Source organism: Neophocaena asiaeorientalis, unplaced genomic scaffold, assembly GCF_003031525.2.
Source record: "Neophocaena asiaeorientalis asiaeorientalis breed wild unplaced genomic scaffold, Neophocaena_asiaeorientalis_V1.1 scaffold123, whole genome shotgun sequence".
In the NCBI taxonomy this organism is placed as follows: Eukaryota; Metazoa; Chordata; class Mammalia; order Artiodactyla; family Phocoenidae; genus Neophocaena; species Neophocaena asiaeorientalis.
In genome coordinates this window covers 7,528,215-7,554,728 of record NW_020173666.1, presented here as the reverse complement: position 1 = coordinate 7,554,728, position 26,514 = coordinate 7,528,215, and the positions used below count along the sequence as shown (strand labels likewise).

The window sequence follows — 26,514 nt, the reverse complement described above, 5'->3', positions numbered from 1 at the left end:
TTTTTTTGTGGTACGCGTGCCTCTCACTGTTGTGGCCTCTCCTGCTGTGGAGCACAGGCTCCAGATGTGCAGGCTTAGCGGCCATGGCTCACGGGCCCAGCCACTCCGCGGCATGTGGGATCTTCCTGGACCGGGGCACGAACCCGTGTCCCCTGCATTGGCAGGCTCTCAACCACTGCGCCACCACGGAAGCCCGTAGATAACTGTTTTGTCTATTATGAATTAGAATGAATTCAACTAGATGTGTTGAGCACCTACTATGTGCACAGCTGAAATAGACACTTATTCTTTAACATATGATTTAGGGGTAGATGAATTACCAACATATACAAAACCCAGCAATGTGATTGTGGGTTACAGTGGTGGGAAGAGCAAGGAGACTCTAACAGGTCTTTTGGGAGACATGGATTTTGAAAATTTGGAATGGTAAGAGGAGTGGATGGGAGACTCTATAAATGTAAATGTGTGAGGAAAGGCACAGAGGAGAGAATGAGAATGAACGTGGTGTGAAGTAGTGAGGGGCTTTTCTTGCTTGTACAGAGAATCAGTGCAAAAAAAAGATATAATAAGGTCAGTCTAGTTGTGGAGAAGTCCTCAAAACAGACCACATAATATGAATTTTATATTTTTGGCAATCAAGTACCAAAAATGATTATAAAGTAGGAGAAAATACTTTACTGGAACAAAACCATTTTGAATGTATAACAAACAATAATGGTCTGTACATTTGTTACAATTACATTAAAATATCCCAGCAAGTTCTTTGGTGGAGATTGATAAGATAATTCTAAAACATATTGCAAATGTACTAAAAAATATGTATTGAAAATGGGATGAGTCAAGAATTGCCAAGACAACCTTGAAGAAGATGAATAAAATTGAAGGATATGTATCCTTTCAGAGAGTGAGATTTATAAAGCTATAGCAAGTATGAGACTGTGGTATTGGCACAGACATCAAATGGGTCAATGGTGCAGAATGCGAAGCCAGAAGCACCCTTCCACCTACACAGACACTTCGCTTATGTCAAAAACCGTACTGCACAACAGTGGATGAAGAATCATCTTTTCACTAAATAATACAGAGTCAATAAGAAGAAAAAAAAAAGAATTTTGACTCCTACTTACCCTGGACACGGTAATTAAGTTTAGGTGGATTGTAGATCTAAATGTGAAGATTAAAAAACAATGTTTTGAAACAGTGCTCCTCAAAGTATCTGTAGTGTATAACCTTTTTTTTTTAATTTTCAAATTTCTAACTCAGCATTTTAGTAAAATAAAATAAAATACTGGTTGGATATCGTGTCAACGTCAAGTTGCTAAAACATTTCTTAACGTTTACTTGCAATATCTTTCTCTTATCATGAAGTAGAGACAAACCAGTTCATGACGCCATTGAATGGACCACACTTTGAATAGCATTCTTCTGGAAGGTAACATGTGAGAATATATTCATAACATTACGGTAGGTAAAGATCTCTTAAATAGGACAGCAAAGGCCCTAACTTTTCCAATGAAGCAAAATACTGATATATTAGACTGCAATAAAATGAAGAGCTTCTGTTTATCAAAAGACATCATGAAGGAAGCTTTTACCCGTTAAGGGACAGACACGTCACAAAATGGGAGCCGATATTTGCAATACACAGAACTAAAAGAAACACAGGCATTCCTATCCTGAATATATACAGAACTCCATGCATCAATAAGAAAAGGAAAGACTCCAATGGAAAATGGGCTAAAGATTTTTAGCAGGCGGTCACAAAAGACGATCTCCAGGTGGCCAAAAAAGCATAGGGAAAAGTGCTTAGTCTAATTAACCATCAGGGAAATGCAAATTAAAGCTGCAATGAGATACCACTATGAACCTACTAGAAAGGCTTAAATGGACAAGACCCACAAACCAGGTGACAGTGGAATACAATGCAGCGTTAAAAAGGGTCGGCTCTTTTTACATGCAACAGTCACAGTCTTGGAGGGAGTGAAAGAAGCCAGACACAGAACAGTACATCAGGAATGATTCCATTTCTGTAGAGCTCAAAAACAGGCAGCAGTGATCTATGACATTTGCAAGCCAGCACCATGGTGATCTCTGGAAAGGGGGCTTGGAAAGGGTGATCTCTTCTCCAGGGGGCTTGCGGAGTCCTGGGAATGTTCTGTTTCTCGATCTGGGTGCCAGGAGCACAGGTATGTGCGGTTTGTGAAAATTCACAGAACTCTACACTTATAGTCTGCACTTTTCTAGATGTATATAATAATTTCAATATAACAGTTTACTTAAACAGCAGTTGGACAGGATGACAACTGATATTAGGGAAAGAAGAGCGTTTTTGTTTTTTATATCTATTAAGAGCCCACTCTGAGGAGGCACTGGGCTTACAGCGAAGCCTACAGTCCTATGGAATAGGTGGGAATTATGCAAGTAGGGGTATATTGGAAACTGTGAAATATTGGCAACTATAAAAGCAATGATTCTTTACTTGGAGTCATGATTGCCCCTCCTGTACGGGTAGGGCCTGTTTTTCTAACATGTCATTCAAATCCCAAAAAAGAATTCCTCCTGTCAAGATTCCAGCTAAAGAGCAAATCATAAAATACAAAAAATGAGAAATACCAACAGTGTATAATTGTGATAGCTGTTAAGCAGGAAGTAGGGTGCTGGTAAAAGAGAACAATAGAGATTTCTTTTTAGAGTCAACGGTCAGGAAAGGCCTCTCTGAAGATGTGACAGTTAACCTAAGGCTCCAAGGATGAAGAGAACCATCTCACAGAGAGGAAGAAGAGCATTCCAGAGCTTGAGCGAACACCATGTGCAAAGGCCCTGAGGCAGAAAGTGCTGAGGGTCCTGGAGTAACTGAAGAAGGCTGGAATGTAGTAAGCCAGAAGGGAGTGTGGTACAAGGGGCAGGCGGGGGTGAGACCGCACGAGTACAGTAAGGAGTTTGGATTTTATTTTACAGGCCAGAAGCCACTAAGTATTTTAAAGCAGGGGACTGAGAGAATCTGATTTACCTTTTTAAAAGGTCACTCTAATTACTCTGTGAAGAGGAGTTTGGAGAGACAAGAATGTAGACCATGAGAGCAATTCAGATAAGGAGTTTGCGTGACTTAGGTGGGAGCAGAGGAGACATACAAGATACGTTTTGGAGGTGAAAGCAGTTGGATTTGATGCTGGATATGATGACAAGGTGTGAATGACTCCTAGGTCTCAAGCTTAAGCAATGAGAAGGGTGTTACCTTTTACTGAGATGGGGACAACAGAGGAAGAAGCGGGCTTTTACATGATAAGATGGAGACACCGTGAAATATGTAAGTTGAATATACAAGCCTGAAACTTAGGACAGATATCTGGGTTAGAGATATACCTTTATAAGTGTCAGGGAGGCAGAAATTTTCCTCTGCTCTTCTAGGTTCTTCTGGCTGGTCTAAGAATTCAATTGACATGAGACAGATGAACCAGAGAAAATCAAATCAAAGTTTAATAACGTGTATACGTGGGAGAGACCCAGGAAAACTGAGTAACTTGCCAAAACGGTTGAAACTCTCGCCTTAAATACTATCTTCAGCTAAAGACACAGGAGGATGTTGGGGGTAGTGGTTTGAGACTTAAAAAAGAAGAAAGGTAACTCACGTAAAGATGGAAAAGCAAATGTCTGGTAAACAAATATTAATTGGGCCATTCAGAGACAGTGGGACACTGAGTGTACTCTGATCTCTTAAGAGTTTCCCTCACCACACCCAGCCCTATTCTTTGCAGATATCTCGATGATAGCTCTATTCCTGTAATAGGTCCCCTTTCAAGATTCTTTAGGTAGTTAGAGGGAAGGTCAGAGTTTTTTCTTGAGTCTTTTGGACCTTGATTGTTTTCAGCTCAAAATAACCTGCATGCTAGAGACATTTTGGTGTGGCAAGTTTTATTCTCCTACTAAGTGTTCCACATTAGGAAGGGTTTAAAGCCTTGGCAATGGACATCGCCTGGGAGAGCTTGTGAAGAGAGAAAAGGGGCCTGGAAACTAGCCCTGAGAAACTTCAAATTTTAGAGTTGGGGAGAGGAGAAAAATAAGGAGAGGGTAACAGCATAGAAACAGGTGACAAATTTTTCCTGTCTTGTGTAATGTGAATTTGTGATTAAAACGCAGTGCTGTTTCAGACTCAGGGAAGCTTAGAGTGGGAAGAGTCATGTTGAGGAAAAAAGTGATGAATTTTATTTTCAACATAGAATTGTAGCCTCAAACGTAATCGAGCGTACCCCCGTCGGATTACAGATGTGCCTGTTGAAAACCAGAAAGATTAATTAACTAGTTCAAATTCATTTCAGTTACCAATACAAATGGTCTTAAAGTCAGAAATTTCCTGACATTCAGTCTGGCACTGTCATTTAGAAACTTAGGTTAGTAGGTCCCCTGTTTGTTGGTTAAACGACTTCCAAACGAAGTGTTTTCACTAGTATCGAACCACATGGGACTCAGCTAGTGCCACGATTCCTCAGTGCGAAAAAATACATACACGAGTATGATTCCACAGTCTTCCCCGCAGGCACTGATGGATGAGATTCTCATGCTTCAAGAGGAAATCAGTGAGCTGCAGTCAGCCCTCGCGGAGGAGCTGGTGTCTGACCCCCCAGAGTCCGACCCTTCGGAGCAGCTGCCCTTGCAGTCCACGCTCGCTGTCTTAGCGGAGCGAATGTCCACCATCAAGATGAAGGCATCAGGGAAACGACAGCTTTTGGAGGTAACAAGCCATTCTGAAGGTGCCCCTCAGGTCCAGATTAACTCTTAGGGTTATGCTGACAAGTATGTTGGGCTACTTCCGTGATCGACACATTTATTGTTTCCCACTCAGCAGAAGCTGGTATTGTGTGTCCAGGAGGGCCTCATGATAGAGCCCTGAGTCAGTGTGGAGCCATGAATGTGTCTTTTCACCCCATTCTGAGTCATTTCAAGCGTGCAGAACTGAGATTGTGGAAAGCTGACACTTGGTAGACATGAGTCCCGTGAGGAGTAATCATAGGAGGTTTGCACGATAGTGCGCTGTGTTTAAATACGAGCGTCTTTACGAATAGTGTCACCAATACTGTGAAGAATAAATCCTTAGTCACTGTTAGCCAGTTCAAGCACATTGATTCATGAAAATACGCCTGCAGTTCTGGTTCTCATGTTACTTTATTAATATTATTTAATAGAGAGGTAAATTTTAGTCATGGTAGCAGATGTGTTAAAAATAAGTTATTTTCCTTTTTTGTTGTTGTTTCTCTCTTATCATTCCTGGCCCTAAACGTATACGATGTTCATATTGTTGACCCTAGAATTTAAAGTGTCTGTGTCCTTGTATCTCTAGGGTCTAGCAGCTTCTCTGGCAAATAATCATTTATTATATACACTTATTTTATTTAGCCGCTGATTATACCATAATTCAATTAACCGTCCCCCTATTGTTGGGTATGTAGGCTGTTTCTAGTTTTACCTGTTATAAAGTTAGTCAGACTAGGTATTCATATATTTTCTGGTTTTGGAGAAATTTTAAATCAACGTGTCTGCTCTATTTAATCTCTCTTTTAAACAATTTAATAAAAATTTTAATTAAAAACATAATAATAGATTACTAATAAAATAATTTTTAAAGTAAAGTACTTAGAGTATCTTAAGGATTAACTTCTTGATTCATTAATACTGTCCCCAGTCACTCTATGAAACCATCATGGAATTCTGAAATAAAGTGATTGGCCTGGATTTTTTAAAAAATATGAATTATTTGCCATCATTAAAACATCCTCAGAGATCTAACCAAAATTTTTGAATTTTTGCCTTTGCTCGAGAAACTAATAACACTGGACCACCCTTTCCTGTAGGGGATCAGTTACCTGAAACTACATGGTGCTGCCCTTTTAGGTGGACCAGATATGTTCTTCAGTTTTCCATGGACCCCACTACTCTCTACAGTTTCCCGGACATTGAAGCCAAGTTACCTACTGTCTTATGCCATTGCTTCGTTCTAATCCTTGACCAGTTTCTATCATTCATATTATCTGCCTCGTCCTGTAGATGTATTATTTAAGAACATTTAACTCTAGGCACACGTTAGAATCATTGTAGGAGTTTTTAGGGACTTCCCTGGTGGCGCAGTGGTTAAGAATCCGCCTGCCAATGCAGGGGACGCAGGTTCGAGCCCTGGTCCTGGAAGATCCCACGTGCCGCGGAGCAACTAAGCCCGTGCGCCACAACTACTGAGCCTGCGCTCTAGAGCCCACGAACCACAACTACTGAGCCCGCGTGCTACAACTACTGAAGCCTGTGTGCCTAGAGCCCGTGCTCCACAACAAAGAGAAGCCACCGCAATGAGAAGCCCGTGAGCCACAATGAAGAGTAGCCCCCGCTCGCTGCAACTAGAGAAAGCCCAGGTGCAGCAACGTGGACCCAGTGCAGCCAAAAATTTAAATTAATTAATTAATTTTAAAAAAAAGAATCATTGTAGGAGTTTTTATAAAATACTAATCTTGAGGCTCACCTTCCCAAATTCTCACTTACTAGTCTGTGATGTGGCCTAAACGTGGGTTGTTTCATTTTTTTTTTAAGTTTCACAGGTGATTCTGATGTGCACTCAGGCCTGAGAACCGTTGCTGTACTGTGTTGAATCCTAATTATTTTACCTTAGAGTGATTTAGGTTCCATTCTGCTTAATTCATTAGGAGAAGTTAAATGATCAGCTGGAGGAACAGAGACAGGAGCAGGCCCTGCAGAGGTATCGCTGTGAAGCCGATGAGCTGGACCACTGGCTCTCTAGCACTAAGGCCACTCTGGACGTTGCACTGGGGTCACCCAAGGAGCCCATGGACATGGAGGCCCAGCTGGTGGACTGCCAGGTACAAAAATGTTCTTGAGGGAATATGCCAACACAAGGCACATTTTTTAACTACAAAAAACATAATGGTAACAAAGCTTGGTATGGTTGTATGATTTTTCACAACCCGTATACTTTATACATTTAGAGAGTAGAAAAACAATACCTTATTAAAGCTTAAATGAAATCCAGGCTTGGACTTAATCTTTTGAAAAATTTTACCAAGAGTATCTACTCTTTAGAACATTTTCAGCTTCCTGAAGGACCATTCTTAAAGACTATAGATGCCAAAACACTTATGGTATCTATGTGGGTGGCTAATGAGGAATGTAAGTACCCGACGAGAAGAATTAGTATCAGTGACTCGGACTGTGGATAAACACAACAGGAGCTGTCTGTTGCAATTTTGGTTCTAATTCAGAAATATTATGTGGAAAACTTGGCAAAATTGTCAGTTATAGGCAGACAGATTGAACACGGGAAGGTTGTCTTCTGGAGGAGAGAATTTCGTTCCTCGATGTGAGGTCTCTAGAAATTAAGGTAAGGGGTAATGGCATCAAGGTTTTTATTGTAAGATTATTTTCTTGCCTCTTTATTATGGAAACTTTCAAGCACACATATAACCATAGAGAATAGATGATAAACTCCCGTGTACCAATCATAGAATTTCAAAGATTATCAGCATAGTAGACTTTACACATGGGTGAAGTACGTTTTAAAAGTGCTTTCATTTAACTAACTAGCAAGTCTCTAGAGAACCCAGCCTGATCTGCAAGGTTAAATATCCGTATGCACAACTTCATATTTCTCCCATTTGGAATCGGAGGAAATACGCACAAGCCATTAATTATGAATGCCACTTCTTTTCTTAATACCTCATATGTCATTCTGGTCATCCCTTTTATGATTTGAGATTTTTTTGTCATATTATTATAATTTGGATTTTTAAATTCTCTGGACAACTTATTTATGTGTATTCGAAGCATCTCTGCCTTGATGGTGGAGAGTAGAGAGCCATGTGCAAGTGTTTTCTACTCTATCATCTTTTCTGAGGTTCCTTTTCTGAAGAGACATGTATTTTTAGCATTCCCTTCTAGCACTCGAAATTACCCATGCACTAGCGTTTCAAAATTATGTTTCATCATTACTCCCATCTCTCCCTTTTGGATGTCTCTATTTTTATAGTTATGCATGAAGTCCATGGTTGAGATAATATATTTCAGGACTTTTCCAAAGTATTGAAATGGTATTTTTTAAAACTCAAAGCGTGTGGAATCACACAGGTACACAACAGTTCCTCAGTCAATTGATTCAAGCCTTTAAGCCAGTTGTATAATTATAAGTGTGGCTATCACGTGGAATTAGGGCCCCATTATGACTTTTGGGGCCCTAGGTACTTTGCTTCCATGGGCCTCTTCCTCTGTAAAAATACTAAAAATTATATTTGATTTTACAATTGCTTTGGTACAGAGACTAATATAACCTGGGTGGTATCATTATATATTAATTGTTATTATCTTCATTTTTTTCTTCTGATTTTAAAAGAGCCTAAAATTAAGACATTTTCTTGTGTCCCCAGACGTGTTATGGGCTCTCGGCACTGTGTCAGCTGTGCCTAATGGAGAAGACAGTCCTGCACAGAATGATATTAGCTCCACAAACATAATCCTCAGGAAATCGTCCTTTAAGCCCCACTTCATGAAATATTTCACTTTCCCACTTAGTTCTAGGCTTTAGGATCATACTTTCAGTCCTAGAAGTTGATGGTAGTAATTCTGATTTTGTACACGGAAATAAAATACCTTTTCTTATTAATGTATAATTGAGTATAAATTACAAAGTGCATTTCAAAGAGTTCAGAGTTAAGGAATATAAAAACAGAACAGTTTTAATATGGTTATTTGTTTTGCCTGATTATTTTAGTTATTTTTCTTTTTTGGTTTTTGTTTTAAATCGTACTTTGGAAGAGGGGAGACTATTTTTGCTTCTTTTCTGGATTTAGCCTCCATTTTAGAAGAAGAAAACCTTGCAACACTAGAGAGTTGCCACAGAAAGTGAAAGTAAAATTCTTAGGAAAACTTTCAGAAATGTGAGGTTAAAAATATGTTATATAAAAGACAAAAATAATAAAAATCAAGTAAAAAAAGCATCAATCTGGGAAAAAAGTCAACCCAAAGAAAAATGTTTTCAAAGAGAGAGTCCTCTTTAAATTGACACGAAAAGGGCTCATCATGTGATGTCTTTACTATTATTAGTCACAAGCATAACAGTCTAACACTAAAATAGTAAAATAATGATAATAATGGGATAACACTAAGGAATGGTCTTTTCTACTTATCTGTTGGCTATATAAAATGTGCTTTCCATATGTTTTTCATTATGTAATATCTAATCTTAAGAGAAAAATTAGGAAGCTCAAAGAAGTTTTAGAATCTACGTACCATTCTTGAAGGTTGTTAAGAAAACTAGGTTAAAAAAAACAAACAAACCTGGAGGCATGATCTTTTGGTGAAAGACTAGTAAAGTGTTGGGTTTCGCTGTGAGACACGGTCTTTGCAGAGACTGGCAGGGTTTGTGAATTTCAGCCTTATTTCTGTTGTTCCAGAACATGCTGGTGGAAATAGAACAGAAGGTGGTGGCCTTATCGGAGCTCTCAGTCCACAATGAAAACCTGCTGCTGGAGGGCAAGGCTCACACAAAGGACGAGGCGGAGCAGCTGTCGGTGAAGCTGAGAACCCTCAAGGAGAGCCTCCTGGAGCTGCAGAGAGCGCTGCACGACAAGCAGCTGCACATCCAGGTGAGGCTGCAGCCATGGACGCTGCATCTCTGCATGTGGCTGGTCTGGCCTCTGAGCACGCGACACGTAAAGGGGACCGCTGGGGAATGATGCGTACTTATGTACATACCTGCTTTGCACAGTCTGGAATAGGTTTTCAAATAGGTTTTGTAAGAATTATTTGAATGCAGACACCTGAAAATTGCAGCATAGGAAAAGAAAAGAAAATGAAAATAATTACCAAAATCTATCAAGTACATCATTTTAAAAAATATTTAAACATAGGTCATGGATGAAGATATCCTATGACACTCTTATATTTCTCCTTTATTTCTCCTATATTCTACTTTTCAGATAGACTCTTTATTTAGTGCCCACAACTTCAGACTTGTCGTATATTCCAGGTGAATTGAACCTTTTTACTATCGTGTGATGACCTTAACGTTCCCTAATAGTGATTTTTGTTTTAGATGACTAGAGCTATTTTGGGGTAATATTTGCCTCGTATGTCTTTTAATTTTCCTTTGATTTCACCCTTTCTGGGTCCTTATATTTTAAATTTGTTTCTTATAAAGAACATTTAGTTATATTTTGTTGGTTTTAAACATATGTAGTCAGAAAACCTCTGACTTTTGAAGGGCAGGTTTAGTCCATTTAAATGTATTGTGATTATTGATATGTTTGAACTTTTATTCTTATTTTTTGTTTTCTGTTTTTGTCCTGTTCTTTCTATTCTTCTTTCTCCTTTTCAACCTTTGTTTATAAGTGGTTGAATGCTTTTCTTTGTTTTTTTCTCTACTTTTTAATCATGCATACCTAATAAATTCTAAGTTAATACCTTAATCTGCTTCCAGCTCTATACAAGAAACTTAGAACACATTCACTCAGATTTCTTCCCATGCACCTTGCATACTATTATTGTCTAATATTTTGTTTTTGTTCTTTTTTAATCTATACAAATTAGAATTATTATTATCTTACACAAAAATTAAGCAACTGTGCGGGTATTCTCTGGTGGTCCAGTAGTTAGGACTCTGTGCTTTCACTGTTGAGTGCCTGGGTTCAACCCCTGGTCAGGAAACTAAGATCTCTTGAGCCGTGCTGTCCAGCCAAAATTAAAAAAAAAAAAAAAAATTAAGCAAAAGTTTATTGAGAAACTACTATTCTATGTGATAGAGTGAAAGAGCATGGGCAACATCTGTCTGTATCTGTATATCTATATATTCCATCTTCAATGGATTATGTTTGGGAGAGACAGATAGTCGTATAAAATTAAGGTGCATTATTATATGCTAAGTTAGAAGATGATAAGAGCTATGGGTGAAATACCCATAAGGCAGGTAGATAAAGGCAAGGCTGGGTGGATTTGCGGTTCTAAACAGGGTGGCCAAGGAAGCCTTCCTCAGGTTACGTTTGAAGGAGTGAGCCATGTGGACATGGAAGGATAGAGTTCCAGACTCAGAGGGAGGCAAGGGCAAAGGCTCCCAGGTGGGCTCCTACCTGGTCTGTTCAGTAAGCCCAACGGCTGGAGTGGAGTGAACAAGGCGAGAGACGTCAGACAGGTAACAGGGGCCCAGGGTGCAGAGGACCTTGTAGGCATCGTATGGGCTTTGGCTTTTTATGCTGGGGGAATTGAGAAGCCATTGGAGTGTTGAGGGACAAAGGAGTGACAAGATCGAATTATAACTGCTGTAGGGGACCAGGGTGGAAGCTGAGAGACCAGTTAGGAGGTTAGAAGTGATGAGGACTTATTAGATTGTGGATAATTGGGAAAGTGAAAACTCTGAGGAACAGAACTGGGGGAAGGAGGGCTAGTTAGGTCAATGGTTTCCTTAGGGATAGGTTAGGTTTGAGATGCGTACTCAACGTTAAGCAGTGGTTAGAATTCAAGAGACAGACCTAGACCGAATCATCAGCCTCTAGATGGTCCTCAAAGGCTTTAGACTCCATGAGTTCACCAAGGGTGTGAGGAGAGATAAAGAGCACCAAGTGCTGGGATGCTCCAGTGTGAAAAGTTTGGAAAATGTGGAGGAGCCCACCAAAAAGAGTAAAAAGGAAACACCAGTGAGGTGGGAAGAAAAGTGAGATTTGGGTTCCTGGGAGACCCTTGAGGGTAAGTGAGTTAAAATGAGGACTGAGAACTGACCACTGGATTTAGCAACGTGCAGGTCTTCTATGACCCCAACCACAGCTTTTCAGTGAAATAGTGGAGGCAAAAAACCCTCTGAAATGAAAGTGAGAAGGCAGTTGGAGAGGAAGCGTGCAGGAAACTCAGGAGTTTCACTATAAAGAGGAACAGAGGAATGGAATAAACTATAAGAAGTAAGTTAGGAGAAATTTGTTCCATTTTAAGATCAAAGAATAATGACATGTTTACAGGGAGATGGAAACAACTCAGCAGAGGAAAAATGGATGAGAAAGAAGTGAGATTGCCACAACAGTCTTCTTGTTAGAAGGGAGAAGATGGGATCAAAGGGGAGGGAGTGGTCTTGGAACCAGTATCAGGAGGGAGGGAAGCATCTGTATTTGAGTACAGATGCTGGCAGGGGATATGGCACAAATAATATAGTGGGAGCTTAATGAACATTCACTGCAATTGCTTCTGCTTTCTCAGTGTCATAAATTGTTTTGGACTAAACTACGTATTTTCAGTTCTTTGCTAATCATATGATTATATGATCTGGAACATCAAGCCTAGTCAACAGAAAACTATTAGAAGCAATGGAAGAATTTAGTAAGAAGACTGGCTTATTAAAAAGATGAAATAGAGAATCTGTAACTTTCCTGTATAAATAAAAAGCGAAATAATATACAATAATTTTCCATCTATAACATGAACAAAATATAAAGTATTTGAAATCTCGACATTTTAAAACCCGAGTGATACCAAAAATACCTGAAAAAATAGAGAGAAACTTTATTTTTAGATAGGAATACAGTACCTTAAAGATGTTAAATTTTCCTCTACTAAAACATAAATTTAAGTTATTCACAACCAAAATACTAACTGTGTATATTTGAAATGTGACAAAATGATACCAGGTTTACCTGGAATAAAATAAACCTGAAAAAAACTGTAAAATTCTGACAGTAAAGAGTTATGAGGGGTTAAATATTCTCATATATTAAAATACAATATTACAATAATTAGTACTGGCACAATAAATGGATGAACAAAAAATTAGAATAAATATTCCCAAAAGAGATCCCAGTATACAAGGGCATTAGATAAATATTTAAGGTGGCATTTCAAGTCACTGTTTAAAATACGATTCACTGTGTAAATAATAATAAAGTAATAAGGGACTTCCCTGGTGGTGCAGTGTTTAAGAAACCACCTGCCAATGCACGGGACACGGGTTCAAGCCCTGGCCTGGGAAGATCCCACATGCCGCAGAGCAGTTAAGCCCGTGCGCTGCAACTAATGAAGCCCGTGTACCTAGAGCCCGTGCTCCGCAACAAGAGAAGCCACTGCAGTGAGAAGCCCGCACACCGCAATGAAGAGTAGCCCCTGCTCGCCACAACTAGAGAAAGCCCGCATGCATCAACGAAGACCCAACACAGCCAAAAATAAATAAATAAATAAGTTAAATTAAAATGAATAAATAAAGTAATAGGCAAACCACTTGAAATATGATAAACTAGATTCCCTATCCCACTCTTTACAGAAAAAAATGCATTACAGGTAGATCAAAGATTTAATGTAAAAACTAAATCTAAAACGTTCTGGATGTATGGGTATTTAAAAAAAAAAATCTTGGGATCGGAAGGACCTCTGCCAGTGTTCCCCAAACCCAGAATTTTAGTTTCTTTAAAATTACTACATAGAAGTGAGAAAGTTCTGTATGACCAAGAAAATATTAACCAAATTAAATGACATGGACAAATATGGAAGAAACTATGCAATTCACATGACCAGGAATTAATTCCCTTAATTTCCAGAAATCTTATTGTAAATCAATAAAAAACTAAGAAAAGGTCACCTAATAGAAATATAGACAAAAAATACGAAGAGGTGATTCAAAGGAAAAGAAATACAAATGGCCAATGAACATATGAAAAAATACTTGAACTCACTGTTAGATAAATAAATGCCAATAAAGACAAAATGCAACTTTTCACGTTAAATTCACATACTTTAAAATGCACCCACAGTCTGACTTTATGAATTAAAGCAAAAAGTAAAATGTTAAAAGTATTAAAGTTGAAACAAAACTAGAAGGATTTTCTAACTGGGAGAGTATACCACAGTTCACTTAGTTTTATAAAAGATATTGTCAATCTAACACGTAATGGTTTTTTTTTCCCCTCATTTTCCCCCCATTGTTGGTGTGTGAATGAACTTTAAGAAACCAAAACAAAGGGAAGGACTTCAAGGTTTCATGTCTGGGATAGTTATCATTTCTCAATCTCCAGTTGTGCCCTATGCCTAGAGGCAGGTAGGAAGGGAAGGGCCAGCCTAATACACAGGCACATCTAGAGGTTAAAGAGAGGAAGGGTGCTGGCACAGTTGCAAGGCCTCAGGGCCTGGGAAGGGAATATAAATGAGTGAAGCTGACCCAGTCAGGACCTCGGCAAGCTGGTCGCCTGTCAAAGAAGCAGTTGTTACTCAGCTCCAGAATTTACAGGCAGCATTGCTAGATCTTCCAGAGAAAGCATATTTATGTCTAAAATTTTCCAGTTTTAAAACGTTGACATTTTATTCTAAAATTTTAAAATAATTTGTGTGCCAAACAAACCTGTCCAGAAGCCACGCTTGGTTCTCGAGCCGTCACTTTAGAACTGCTGCTCTGAAGTCTCCCCCGCTGGCGCCACCAGTTACTGAGTAGGTGACTCTGGGGCAAGATTCTTGAACTTCCCCAAATTTGTCTCACTGATGTTTTCTGATCTGTAAAATAGGAATCATAGTAGTGTTTAACTTTTTTAAAAAATCCTGAGGATTTTCACGCAAGTAGCGCTTACAGGAAGTGCTCCAGTCTCAGTATAATAATAAGAGCAACCGTTTGCAGACCGCATTCTTTGGGAGGAAAAACTCCTGACATGCTCCAAGGCCTGGCCTGAGACTGGTAGGGCTGGTGCCCACACCCAACAGATCCTGGCCGCAGGGATTCTTCACATTGACTAAAGTATCTATAAATACCATCATCTTTTCGTCTCATGAGTTCCCAGGATATAAAATATTGATTTTCTAAATACAATCAGAGCTGTCGAGGAGATTATTTTTCCAACTGCAGGAATAGAGAGTCCTGTTTACATTATTATTGCCAGGAAAAGGATCATTTGCCCCGGTGTAAAGAATTCGGGGCTGATCTAAAATTAACTAATGTTAACTGGGGGAGAAAAAAACTTCCATAATTCAGGAGAGCTGGAATACCTTCCTAAATCATGTGTGACCATACGCACATAATTCCTCAGTGCTAGTTACCTGTAAAATGGTCATATGTCTTATGGCCATTCTTTTTAACTAATGGGACTTCTAGGCATATCAGTGAATAATCCAGTTAGTTCTCCCCACCCCACCCCAAAATGGTTTCCTTCTCTATATGACACAGGCATATAATAACATCTCTCGAGTTACATGATGTCTTTCTTTGTAATAAGTTTAAATCATTTTCACACATTATCATTCATCTAAGGAGCAGAGTTCACCCTATATAAATAATGAAATGCTTTATAAACAAGTGTTTTATTTAATGTTAAGCATTCTCCAATCCTCGCTAATGTTCCAAGGAATGTTCCTGGCAAAAATGGTTACTCTTCTAGTATTTCCAAAATAAACAGCTCACGTAGCCCCACCGAGGCGGGATCCCTCTGGGTCCCGCCTGGGTGGGGCTATGTAATCCACCTTATTTCCTATTCCCTAGATAGGTCAGAAAACTGTTATCAGACCTCAGATACTGTAATTACCATTATTTTATTCCTTCTGTCAATGCCTTCGTATCCCAAGGGGAAAGGAAAAGGAATTTCAACCGATTCTTAATCATTTTTTGCTTCCTGTGGTCCAAGACTGATGTTTCAAAATGATGAAATCAGCCAGAGAAAAACTGGCTAACTGAAAAACCAAACCTCACCACAGAGAAAATGCATACTAGGCATCTGTTTTTGATGCTGCATAATTTCCTTTCTTCTAAAGCTGTGGATTCAATTAATCAAATATGAGTCCCCTTCTTAGATTTTGTCTTAGAATCTGAAATGTGTCCGTGCGTGTAAAAGTGGTTAAGTTGTCCTTAAGACCTAAGATTTCAACTGCTGTTTTTCCAAGTACAATTGGCATTTTCCCCCAGTGTGAGGAATTTGAAATCAGAGCTCTCAGTCAGACTACAGTTACCTGCAGAGAAGGGTGAGCTGGGGCCCTGAGGAGTTGCCACGGGAGTCTTCAGGCTGGGCTCTGAAAACAAACCTTTACCGAAGGGCAAAGCAGAGAGGAAGTGGCTGGAGCCCACAAAAGAGAGTTCGCAGGTCAGGACCATGGCCACTGTTTTGTCACTGGGGCTTTGACTAGGGACAGCTTTCAACCTGTTACACTGACTTCTTTGGGGTCATTCTCTACAGGTCCGTTTTGACCTGCTGTTTCCTCCTTGCCTGGAAAAGCCAGGATCTGGATAGATGGAGCGTTCTCAGATAGGGGAGACTGCTTTATGCAGAAATGTGTGGCCTTCAGTCCTGGAGGAATGCCGGACCACCCCAAACCTCCCACCTTCAGGAAGATCACTGCTTCTCTGGAAGAGGCACTCCTGGGAGGGCGGGGAACGTACTGACCTGGGTGTCACTAGTCACCTGAAGGTCCTGCGAAATGCAAATAACATGTTTTAGGCCAGTGGCACGCCAGTTGTTCTACCTAAACCACCTTCTTTTACTGGGGAGCTGGGTCATCTTAAAGGAAAGCAAGTACCTGTGAGCTAAGGTGGCTCAGAATCTGGAAAGGATGAAATAGAAACAGTACCTGTAGGCTTCACTGTTTGCTTCACTGCACTTCAAGCACGGATACAGATGTTGCCAGGTTGACGATCTGGAACATTTTACAGTTTAATTATGAGATTCTATTGGGTAAGACAGAGGGGGAACAGCCCCCACCTATTTCTCTGTAAGAGTTAGTGTACAATTCTGAAAATAAGAGGAAGAGAAGGGTCTTTGTGGGCAGTCAGGCGGGCTGAGCTGGGGTGGCTGTACCCCATTCCGTGGTCAGAGTCGGCAGAGAGGAGCCAGAGGCTGGGGGAGCAGCGTCTCCGCAGGACGACTCCTCTATGGAAGCACCCTAAAGAATGTTCCCTTTCTTTGCGCCTGCCCCCGGCCCCTCCCCTTGCTCCAGCCATGCTTGCCCTGTCTCTGTCTCTGAGATGCTAAGTTTCTTTCCCCTACGGCCTTTGCTCCAGCAGTTCCCTAGGCCTGGAGGCCCCTCCCCCAATCTTTGCCAGCACTCCACACACGTTGTCAGCTCTGCAGACGCCTTCCTCCCCAGCCTAAGAAACCCTTGCCCTTCACTTTCCATCCCATTATCTAGTTTCACATTTCACATTCTTTGTAGCTCTTATCACCATCCCAGTGTATCTTGTTTGTTTATTGTCTGTCTCCCCAGCAGGGCCCTTGTCTGGCTTCTGGGCTGAATACCACCCAATGCCCAAAACAGTGCCTGACACACAGTGGGTACTGATCTGTATTTAGTAAATGAGTCATACCAAAATGGTGTAATTTATCCTTTGACGTATAAATATATGGGAGTAGAAAGACACTCATTCAGAACTAGTTCCATTCTGATACACCGTATTTTAGGGCCTGTTAAATTCCGTCAGGACAGTCTAGCAGGAAGAATGAACTCCTGCCTGGGTAATAAGTAATTACATTGGCTTTCTCCTTTAGTCATACTTTGTCAAAGCCAGAGTGGCAACAGATGGCAGTGGAGTCTAGTCCTGGTGGTGACAGTAAAGGAAATAAGATCTAGAGTTATATTCTCATGGAAAAATTCCAGAATGATATGTGGTGACCACATCAGTCAGCTAAAAATCCTAGCCTCTAAAGGACAGTTTTTTCCCCTCAGGTGTTTCTGAGTATAATCATCTCCCTCCTGCAAATGCCATAAATTCGGTGGGTTTTGTGTTACCATTTTTTTTTTAATGTGGTCTCATGTCCAAATGGAGCCACTTTGGTATCATTATTCAGACCACGCTAAAAAGGAGCCATCACTCTGTTTTGGTTAAGGTCTTCCAGTGGGTAGTATGACTCTTGATTTCTGCCTCCTTTAATGCAGGGGACAGCCCAGGAGAAGGAGGAGAGCGATGCTGACCTGGCTGCCACTCAGAGCCCCGGCGTTCAGGAATGGCTGGCTCAAGCTCGGACTGCGTGGACCCAACAGCGACAGAGCAGCCTCCAGCAACAAAAAGTAACACACTTCCTGACCTTCTCGCCTGCAGATAGACCAGACAAACACCTTGAGAGAAATGTTTTAGAAGGACAATGTTTTAGAAGTTCCTTCTGTACTAAAGATAGAATGCCCCTTTATCTTCTCTTTGGACAGAAGCAGGACCTGGCTGTTTCCTTTCCATGTACTTACTTGTGACCACTGGAATGACTGGTCATTTTAAAGTCGGTTCTCAAAGAAAAGCTTGTGCTTAGTTTTAAAACAGTGTAACTCAATTATAATCTGCCCTCTATTTCTAGTCTTGCCTCTATTATAAATAATAAAAACCTCAGAAAGGCCTCTGAGAATTGGTAAATGTCTGAGTTACATGTTTTTAAAAGAAATGAAATTTGCTTTCAGCTCTCAAGTAGATACCATCACAAAATAGGATTGCAGGTTACTGCCAGGTGAAACAAATGAGCTTTGATGACTGAGAAGGATTGCTCATTGATATCTTAACTTTATGGAGAGGGCATATTAAAATATTTTATCAAAGAGTAGAGACATTTATTATAAATAATGAAAAAGTAAAACTGAGTCCATTGATGATCCAATTTATCAAGTGAATGGGAAATTGAAGAGAGCTGTTGCTCTCAAGGATCTCTTTCAGTTAGAACAAGGCAGTATCGATTTTTGAAGAGTGAAAGTGCATTTTGTACCACTTGGGGGCACCATTGCGCAGCAAAAGTTTCTTTTCTCATTGATTTTTTTTTTTCTCAAGATTATTCAGAGATTATCTTTTATCAAAGCCAAAGAAAGCTACAGAAGACTTGGAGACATGTCTGAACAGTTACCTAAACCACACCTTTTGTGTAATGTGCAAACTTAAAAACTTACTACCAAAGTTCTCTGAGAATTTTCTAGACATAGAGCTGTGATTGTAGACAGTAATCATAAAGTAACAAAGATGTTTTTATTTGTCCTTTTCCTTGAGCAGGAGTTGGAACAGGAATTAGCAGAGCAGAAGAGCCTCCTCCAGTCAGTAGCCAGTCTTGGAGAGGAAATTCTAACCCAGCACTCAGCTGCAGAGGCCTCTGGTGGTGTTGGGTAGGTTTCTTTCATTCTTTTTTTTTTTTTAATTCACTAGTTTGTTTTATTTTTTTAGATTCCGTGTTTAAGTGATATCATACAGTATTTGTCTTTCTCTGTCTGACTTATTTCACTAAGCATAATACCCTCCAAGTCTATCCAGGTTGTTGCAAGTGGAAAAATTTTCATTCTTTTTTATGGCTGAGTAATATTCCATTGTATATATGTACCACATCTTCTTTATCCATTCATCCGTTGATGGACACTTAGGTTGCTTCCATATCTTGGCTACTGTGAATAATGCTGCCATGAACATTGGGGTGCATGTATCTTTTCGAATTAGAGTTTTTATTTTCTTCAAATATATACCCCGGAGTGGAATTGCCGGAACTTATGACAGTTTTATTTTTAGTTTTTTGAGGAACCTCCATACTGTTTTCCACAGTGACTGCGCCAATTTACATTCCCACCAACAGTGTACAACAGTTCCCTTTGCTTCACACCCTTGCCAACATTTGTTATTTGTGGTCTTTTTGATGATGGCCATTCTGACAGGTGTGAGGTGATACTCCAATAGTGTAGAAGGCTTCCCCTTTCTCCATATCCTCTCCAACATTTGTTATCTGTAGACTTTTTGATGATAGCCATTCTGACAGGTGTGAGGTGATACCTAATTGTGGTTTTGATTTACATTTCGCTGATGACAGCTTACCGTTCTCTTCTTGTCGCTGTTTTCCTAACACTTGAAGAAATGGAAACATCTCCCTCAAAATTTTATTTTGAACATCTGTAGAAATTTAATCATTTTGTTTTCACTTTATGATGTTACATGTACTTGCATTTTGAACATTTGGTTGTGCAGCATGAGTATAGCTAGTAATTATAATGGCTAACTTGCTTACCCTCTTTCCACTACGCTTAGCATTTCTGTCTATAGAAGATGCTAAGTTCATTTTTAAAATCAAATAAGACATGCATTATAAAATTACATTCATGATGTTTCTAACTGAATAATTATATCTAACTGCAAAACATTTTCCCTACCAGAGCTAATCTTCCCCTAATATCATTCTGAAAAACAAATGTATGTGCCTTCTAAGTATCTTGAGTTTTCTTGATGATCTGTTTCTACAGTCTCTGTATATAAAGTCATTGAGCTTTGAGTCCTGGTTTGGAGTAGAGACTGAAAGTCTTTTACACAGGAAAGTAAAGTGTTGAAGAAAAGTTAAGGAAAGTGGAGAATTTTCAGGTTGAAGATTCTGGTTTAAAAGGTAGGAAGGAAAATAAACTGAAGAAGAGTGGAAGTGTCCCTGTATTTTGAGGCAGGTCTGGGTTTTATTCCAGTTCTGTATTTGTCACCATGGAAAAGTAACTCAACTCTGAGACTTTGTTTGCTTATCAATAGAATTAGAGTAATAATTGACTACCATCATCACAGAAGGGCTGTGCTGTGAACATTGTGAATGTCAACTGAAAGGATATATAGGAGAAGTATCTTTAAAACATTAAAAAAAAAAAACTTTCAGCGAAACCTCTGTGTTCATGCAATGCTAACGGTTGAAATTTAGCAGAATCCTTTGACAACCATCATGCGTCAAAGAGCTTTAACTCCACGGCCTCCAATGTTTTCATTTCTGAACATTTGTTTGAAGGAACTACATGGTATAAAGATGACTTTTGAAATATTATTTATAATACCAAATAATTAAAAAGGCAGAAATGCCTATTAGTAAAAAAAAAAAAAAAAAAGGCCTAAGAAAAATTTTATGCCTATATAATCATAACAAAAAATTATGTAACAATATCAGAAAATGTATATGTGGTCCTAAGTAAAAAATGTGATATAAAATTGAATGTATAGTACATGTATGAGTAAGAACCAGAGTAGATGTGGATGATCAAAAGTAACTTTGGCGAGGGTAGATTTGGAGATTTTTCTTTCCTTTTTTTTAAGGTTATTCAGTTTGACATAAAATTGCTGACATATGACATGCGTGTTGACTATATATATACATATAAGAAATAGGAAGATATTCAAGGAAAGAAAAACAAAACAAAAAGCAGTAAAAATATTGATACAACTAATAAATATCAATTTAAAAGAATAGGAATGAATAACATCTACGGTCAGGAATTCCATTAAAATAACCCTAATACTGTACACATTGTGTTAAAATATAATGGGGTTTTAAAAGTGTCTGTTGTCCTCAGGCTTAAAAATGCTGATAAGGCCATGAATATGTGTCTGTATAAATCTAAAGCGAGGAACGCTGTTTCGACTCTGAGTAGACTTGCCTTCACTTTGCATTTTCTTTTCTGTTCCCAGTTCTTCTAAGATGTTTATTCATCCCTCATAGTTTTCTGAATATTTTTGCCAAACTCTGTTTTTGCAAAGAACCCATCCACACATTGCCTCCTCATTGTATGTAGAGTCACGAAAAGCAGCGGTAGGAATATTCTGCAACTTTCTTGCCATGATTTCCTTTTCTTTCCTTGGCCTTTAGCTTTGGAAAGGAGCCAGATGAAAGACAAACAGCTATAAATTGCGCGTTCAAATATAAAAATATTTTAAAGAGAAATTTGCAGTGCAGTACTGGCTTTCTGTAGAACATTTACTCCAAATACTTGTACAAACTCTTTAATTGTTATACAAAATCTTTAGAAAAATCTCCTTTAAATCTAGTTGATGACAGATCAGCCATGCCTTTCAAGCCTTTAGGTAAATACAGCAAGCAAACAAACAACCATAAATTAAACGCTATCCAGAAGTCAAAAGAAAAATATATGTATATATTTTTAAAAGAACAGAATAACGTTGCTAGGGAAAAACTTTATATATTCAGCCTTCAGCATATTAGCTGATTTTCTAAGACTATCAAGTGTGAATTGGTTTATGTCAGAAAATCCCTGTGGGATGGGCATGGTTTGCTTCATGGCTACAAATTTAATAAATAAAGAATAAGTACTATGTGACGTACAGGAGAATTGATGGAGGAGTCCTTCCAAGATCACTAAGGAAACTCAACTGGAAATTAATTGATATAAATATCAAAGGAAAAGAAGGATATTTTCTATGGGAAACGAAAGGCTGTGTTCTTATTTAAGACTAATTTGCTGGTGGCATTATATACGTGTCAATGCTTAAACATAAGAATATATACATATTAAACATCCCCAGGAGGTTTTTTTTTTTTCCTTTTTTGGCCACACGGCTTGCGGGATCTTAGCTCCCTGACCAGGGATTGCACCCAAACCCTTTGCACTGAAAGCGGAGTCCTAACCACTGGACCGCCAGGGAATTCCCAAATATCCCCAGGTTTTATACTAAATTGTTATGCAAATATAAATGAATTAAAAGTGATGCACTGCAGTCCACCACCCCAAAAAACAGCACAATAAAGAAATTTAATTTCAGAAGAATTTTAAAACTTGTTTTTTATTTAAAATGCTTTTTAAAAAGCAGAAAAATCCTTAGGGAATTCCTTGGCAGTCCAGTGGTTAGGACTCTGTACTCGCACTGCCGAGGGCCCAGGTTTGACCCCTGGTCAGGGAACTAAGATCCCACAAGCCGCGGGATGAGGCCAAAGGAAAAAAAAAAAAAAAAAGGCAGAAAAATCCACAGACTAATATAACAGACAAAATTAAAGGTATCAATTTTATTTTGATATATTTTCACTCAGCATTACTTTTTTAGATCAATCCATGTTGATACATATAGATCTAGTTTTTTCATTTTAACTACTTAACAGTATTTTAACTTGTAACAATAACACTTACCCATTTTCTTATTGATGGGCCTTTATATTGTTGCCATTTTTGTTTGTTTGTTTTTTTGCTATTACTAGCATTGTTGAACTTAACCTCTTACATGTCTTTAAGTGTGCAGGTAAGAAAGATTCTGTTATATCCTAGAAGTAGGAGTGCTACGTCATAGCCTTATAGATAATTTTTTAAGGTTTACTTCAACAGACCTACCTAAAGAAGCTATTGTATTGAATGCTTATTCTGAAAAGAATTGGCTTTGGGGTAGTATATAGTATTATTCTGCCAATGCACTGGTTATTTTTTTTTTCTTCACTTGAACAAAAGTTTCCATCAAAGTAATAGTAATGGCTATCTAGTATGGCTTTCGGCTGACATGGTTCTAGTTAGGACTTCAAAACCCCTGACAAACTAGGACCTATTGGAACTTGGGTCCCCCAGATTCTTATCATTGCCATTACCATTATCATTAGGCCCCGTTGATTGAGTGGCTGTTTTTGACCAGATAGGGTCATAGGCATTATGCATATCTTCTCTAAATTTAATTCTCATACTTCTGCAAGATAGGTACTATCTTCATTTTAAAGATGAGAAGATTGGACTCCCCTGGCGATCCAATGGTTAAGACTCCACGCTTCCAGTGCAGGGGGCCGGGGTTCGATCCCTGGTCGGTGAACTAAGATCCCACGTGCCGCACGGCACAGCCAAAAGGATAAAAAAATAAAGATGAGGAAATTGAGGCTCTGAGAAGTGAAGTGACTTACTCAAAGTCACAAATCTAACGTGCTGGAACAGGGAACCCAGATCTGTCTCACCCCCAGAGCCATAGTCTCAGATGCTACCTTATGCCTCTCTTTAAGGATGACCCTTCCACATTCTGTACTCCTATTGCATGTCCTGAAACCTGTTCTGTAGTATTTTCCTTGGACTCAGGGTGAAAACTCTCAACAGACGAGGCAGCATTTTTAGGGCTTTTGAATTCGTTTGTGGGCTGTTTGTCAAAGGATACAAGTCTTATCGTCTTACTTTCTGGTTCTAAAAGTTACGATTATTTTTATCTTTAATGCTGAGCTATTTTCAGTGTATTTTTTTAAATTATTGTGCTCATGGTTCAATTATATGAGTAAGAATATACTTGCTTTACTATTAGTCTCAAGTTTTCTATTTTAATTTATATTTTTAAAGTATAAGCTAAAGACTGAAATAATCTGGTTCCAATTTTAGAAGCCAGATCTAGTACACATAATAAATTACCTAGAACTTACTGCCTTTTTACACACCTTGTAAACTTAGATTATTTATTCTTCTAATAGCGAAAAACCTGATGTGTTATCCCAGGAGATGGGGATGGAAGGGCAGAAATCACCTGCTGAAGACCAGATGAGAATGAAATGGGAAAGCCTCCATCAGGAATTTAGCACCAAGCAGAAACTGCTTCAGAATGTTCTACAACACGAACCAGAGCAAGTGGTATCGAACATTTTGCTTTTACATATTAACTGATATAAAACAACAACCTATATTTCATTATCAATTCCAAAATAAGACATAAAACAATTACTCATCCTACACTCTTCTTAACAAGCCTGTTTCACATATCCCTTTATAATGATATGTGGAAGTTTATTTGACTTCTAGATACTGTTTTCCTCAGAGAAGATTAATATCGGATGACTCGTTAGCGTAAACCGTTAAATTTCAAATGGACCCACCCTTTTTTCCCACAACTTTGAAAATTAAGGATGCAAATTAAGGATATACACATCCAGACCAAAAAAAAAAAAAAAAGCTACAAATTTGTCAGTAAGTTATCAAGTTATCTTATTGTCTTTTGCTACTTCCAGTATTTAATCATTTCAGAAGATCTTACCGGGAAACACACTGGGACCTCAGTGGAGCTAAAGGGAGGGGAATTCAGGGGTCAGTTACAGTGGTCACTGGCCCATCTGTAGGCTGGTTCCCAAGATGGGTGGGTACTCGTGATGTTGGACTTGGTTCCAACAAGCGAGCCAAATCCAGTGGAATTAAATATAGCAATAGAAGGTTCCAGATAGATAATAGCTATGAGTTCACCCTAAGCAGAAGCCTGAGAACAACAGAGAGTCAGAGGGATTCACCCCTTAAGAGCTAGTCAGGGAAGCCTGTGATGCTCACCACAGCTGTGGCCCAGCAGGGTGCTGGAGATAGAAGCCTAGCCCAGGTCCTGGGTCAGCCCTGCTCTGGCCGTCCCACCACGGAGGTATCATCAGAGTAAGTTCTAAGACCTTCACTGTGGATCTGGGGAAGCTGCTGTTTTCACTGCTCTGCTCTGGACTAGCTTAGGAGCTGGGAGAGGCTGACCCTGGAAGAGAAAGGGTATCAATAATTACAGAGGAGGGAAAGGCAGGAGCTGACAAAGCAGGCACTGTAGGGCAGGTACACCTTGCCAGGATCACCTGAAAGGGGGATGTCTAAAGGTGCCCCATCTGCTGAGAGCTGTGCATAAGTCATACAGAGCCATTCACCTCTGTCTCCGTTTACAGCCTCTTGTGGCATTCACACCTTCTCACTCCCTGGCCAGGGCCTTCTTTGCCTCTGTCCACAGGAACACCACCAGCTCTGGCCCTGGAGAATAGAAAGCCCTCCCTTTCCAGAGGCAGTTGTCTCGAAATCATACTCCACCCTGGCACACAGGGCCCTTATACCTTTTGCATGGACCTCCTGCCTGTGTTTGAATGAATCCTTCTTCACACCCCTGATCAAACATTCCTCACACTCATGGCTTGAGTTCTTGATTGCCGATGTAGATCTCCTGGACTTCAGAACAGCACTATTCATGTTATAGGATTTCCCCATTCCTTTGTCTATAAGTGGTACTTACAGTCCTAAATGGTGGACTGCAGCCTTTTCTGACTCCCCTAAGCCAGGTAAATCTGGGATATTTCTAGTCACATTCCATGCTTACTTAATATTCTTCATTCATGAAATGCCCGACCCCTGATTCTGCCTCTTGTCCATTCAGCTTAAACACTTGCGTGAGTCACCCATCCAGCATTGTTGACCTGGACGTCTCCACCATACCTGCTCTCATCTGGGAGAGCTGCTTTTTCTCTCAGTGCCCTGTCAGCACTTTCTTCTCTTTGGTGAGAAGAGGTGAGAGAAAAGTACAGGAAGAAGTAGTCCGGCTATGAGTTTCCAGAAAGAAAGGGAATGATCTATTAGGAACATATTTTGTGTTCTAGGTGTTAACATAACAATGCTGTGGTGAGGTTGACATTACCTCTCTTTGTAGATCAGTCAGCTAAGGCTTGGAGAGATTAGATAATTTCTCAGGTTCTTGTGACTAAGAAGAGGCCGAACTGGGATGGAGATGCAGGTCTGTTTAACTCCAAAGTCCCTCATTTTTCATGTTACCTTACTGACAATTTTGTACACTTGGATGATAACTAATCTCAAGTGTAAAAACAGGCACTTATTTTTTTTTTTTTTTTTGCCTCAAGTTCATTAGGTCAAAAGGCATCAGTCTTTCAGAGCAATGTTTCTTTGTTCACTTCCACTGTATTTAGCATCTCTGCAGAACACCTGGCCTCAGGATGAGCTATGGCTTCTGCTCCTAGGAGCCTGTAACCCAACTAAGGAAATACTTGAGACATTTCTGAAAAATTAAGCAGCTGGGGAGGCTCCATTAGCGGGAATTAAAAAGGAAACAAAAGTAAAAAAAAAAAAAAAAAAAAAAAA

At 39.4% G+C, this 26,514-nt stretch overlaps 1 protein-coding gene across 1 annotated transcript in view; it reads left to right on the top strand.

Moving 5' to 3' along the window:
* SYNE1 (spectrin repeat containing nuclear envelope protein 1) overlaps positions 1-26,514 on the top strand; it is a 451,837-nt gene that overhangs the window by 291,878 nt on the left and 133,445 nt on the right. Inside the window, exons 95-100 of the mRNA XM_024748028.1 lie at positions 4,535-4,729; positions 6,684-6,857; positions 9,441-9,632; positions 17,857-17,988; positions 18,944-19,053; positions 24,111-24,267. Of these exons, the coding sequence (XP_024603796.1) occupies positions 4,535-4,729; positions 6,684-6,857; positions 9,441-9,632; positions 17,857-17,988; positions 18,944-19,053; positions 24,111-24,267 (960 nt within the window). The remainder of the gene's footprint in view (positions 1-4,534; positions 4,730-6,683; positions 6,858-9,440; positions 9,633-17,856; positions 17,989-18,943; positions 19,054-24,110; positions 24,268-26,514) is intronic.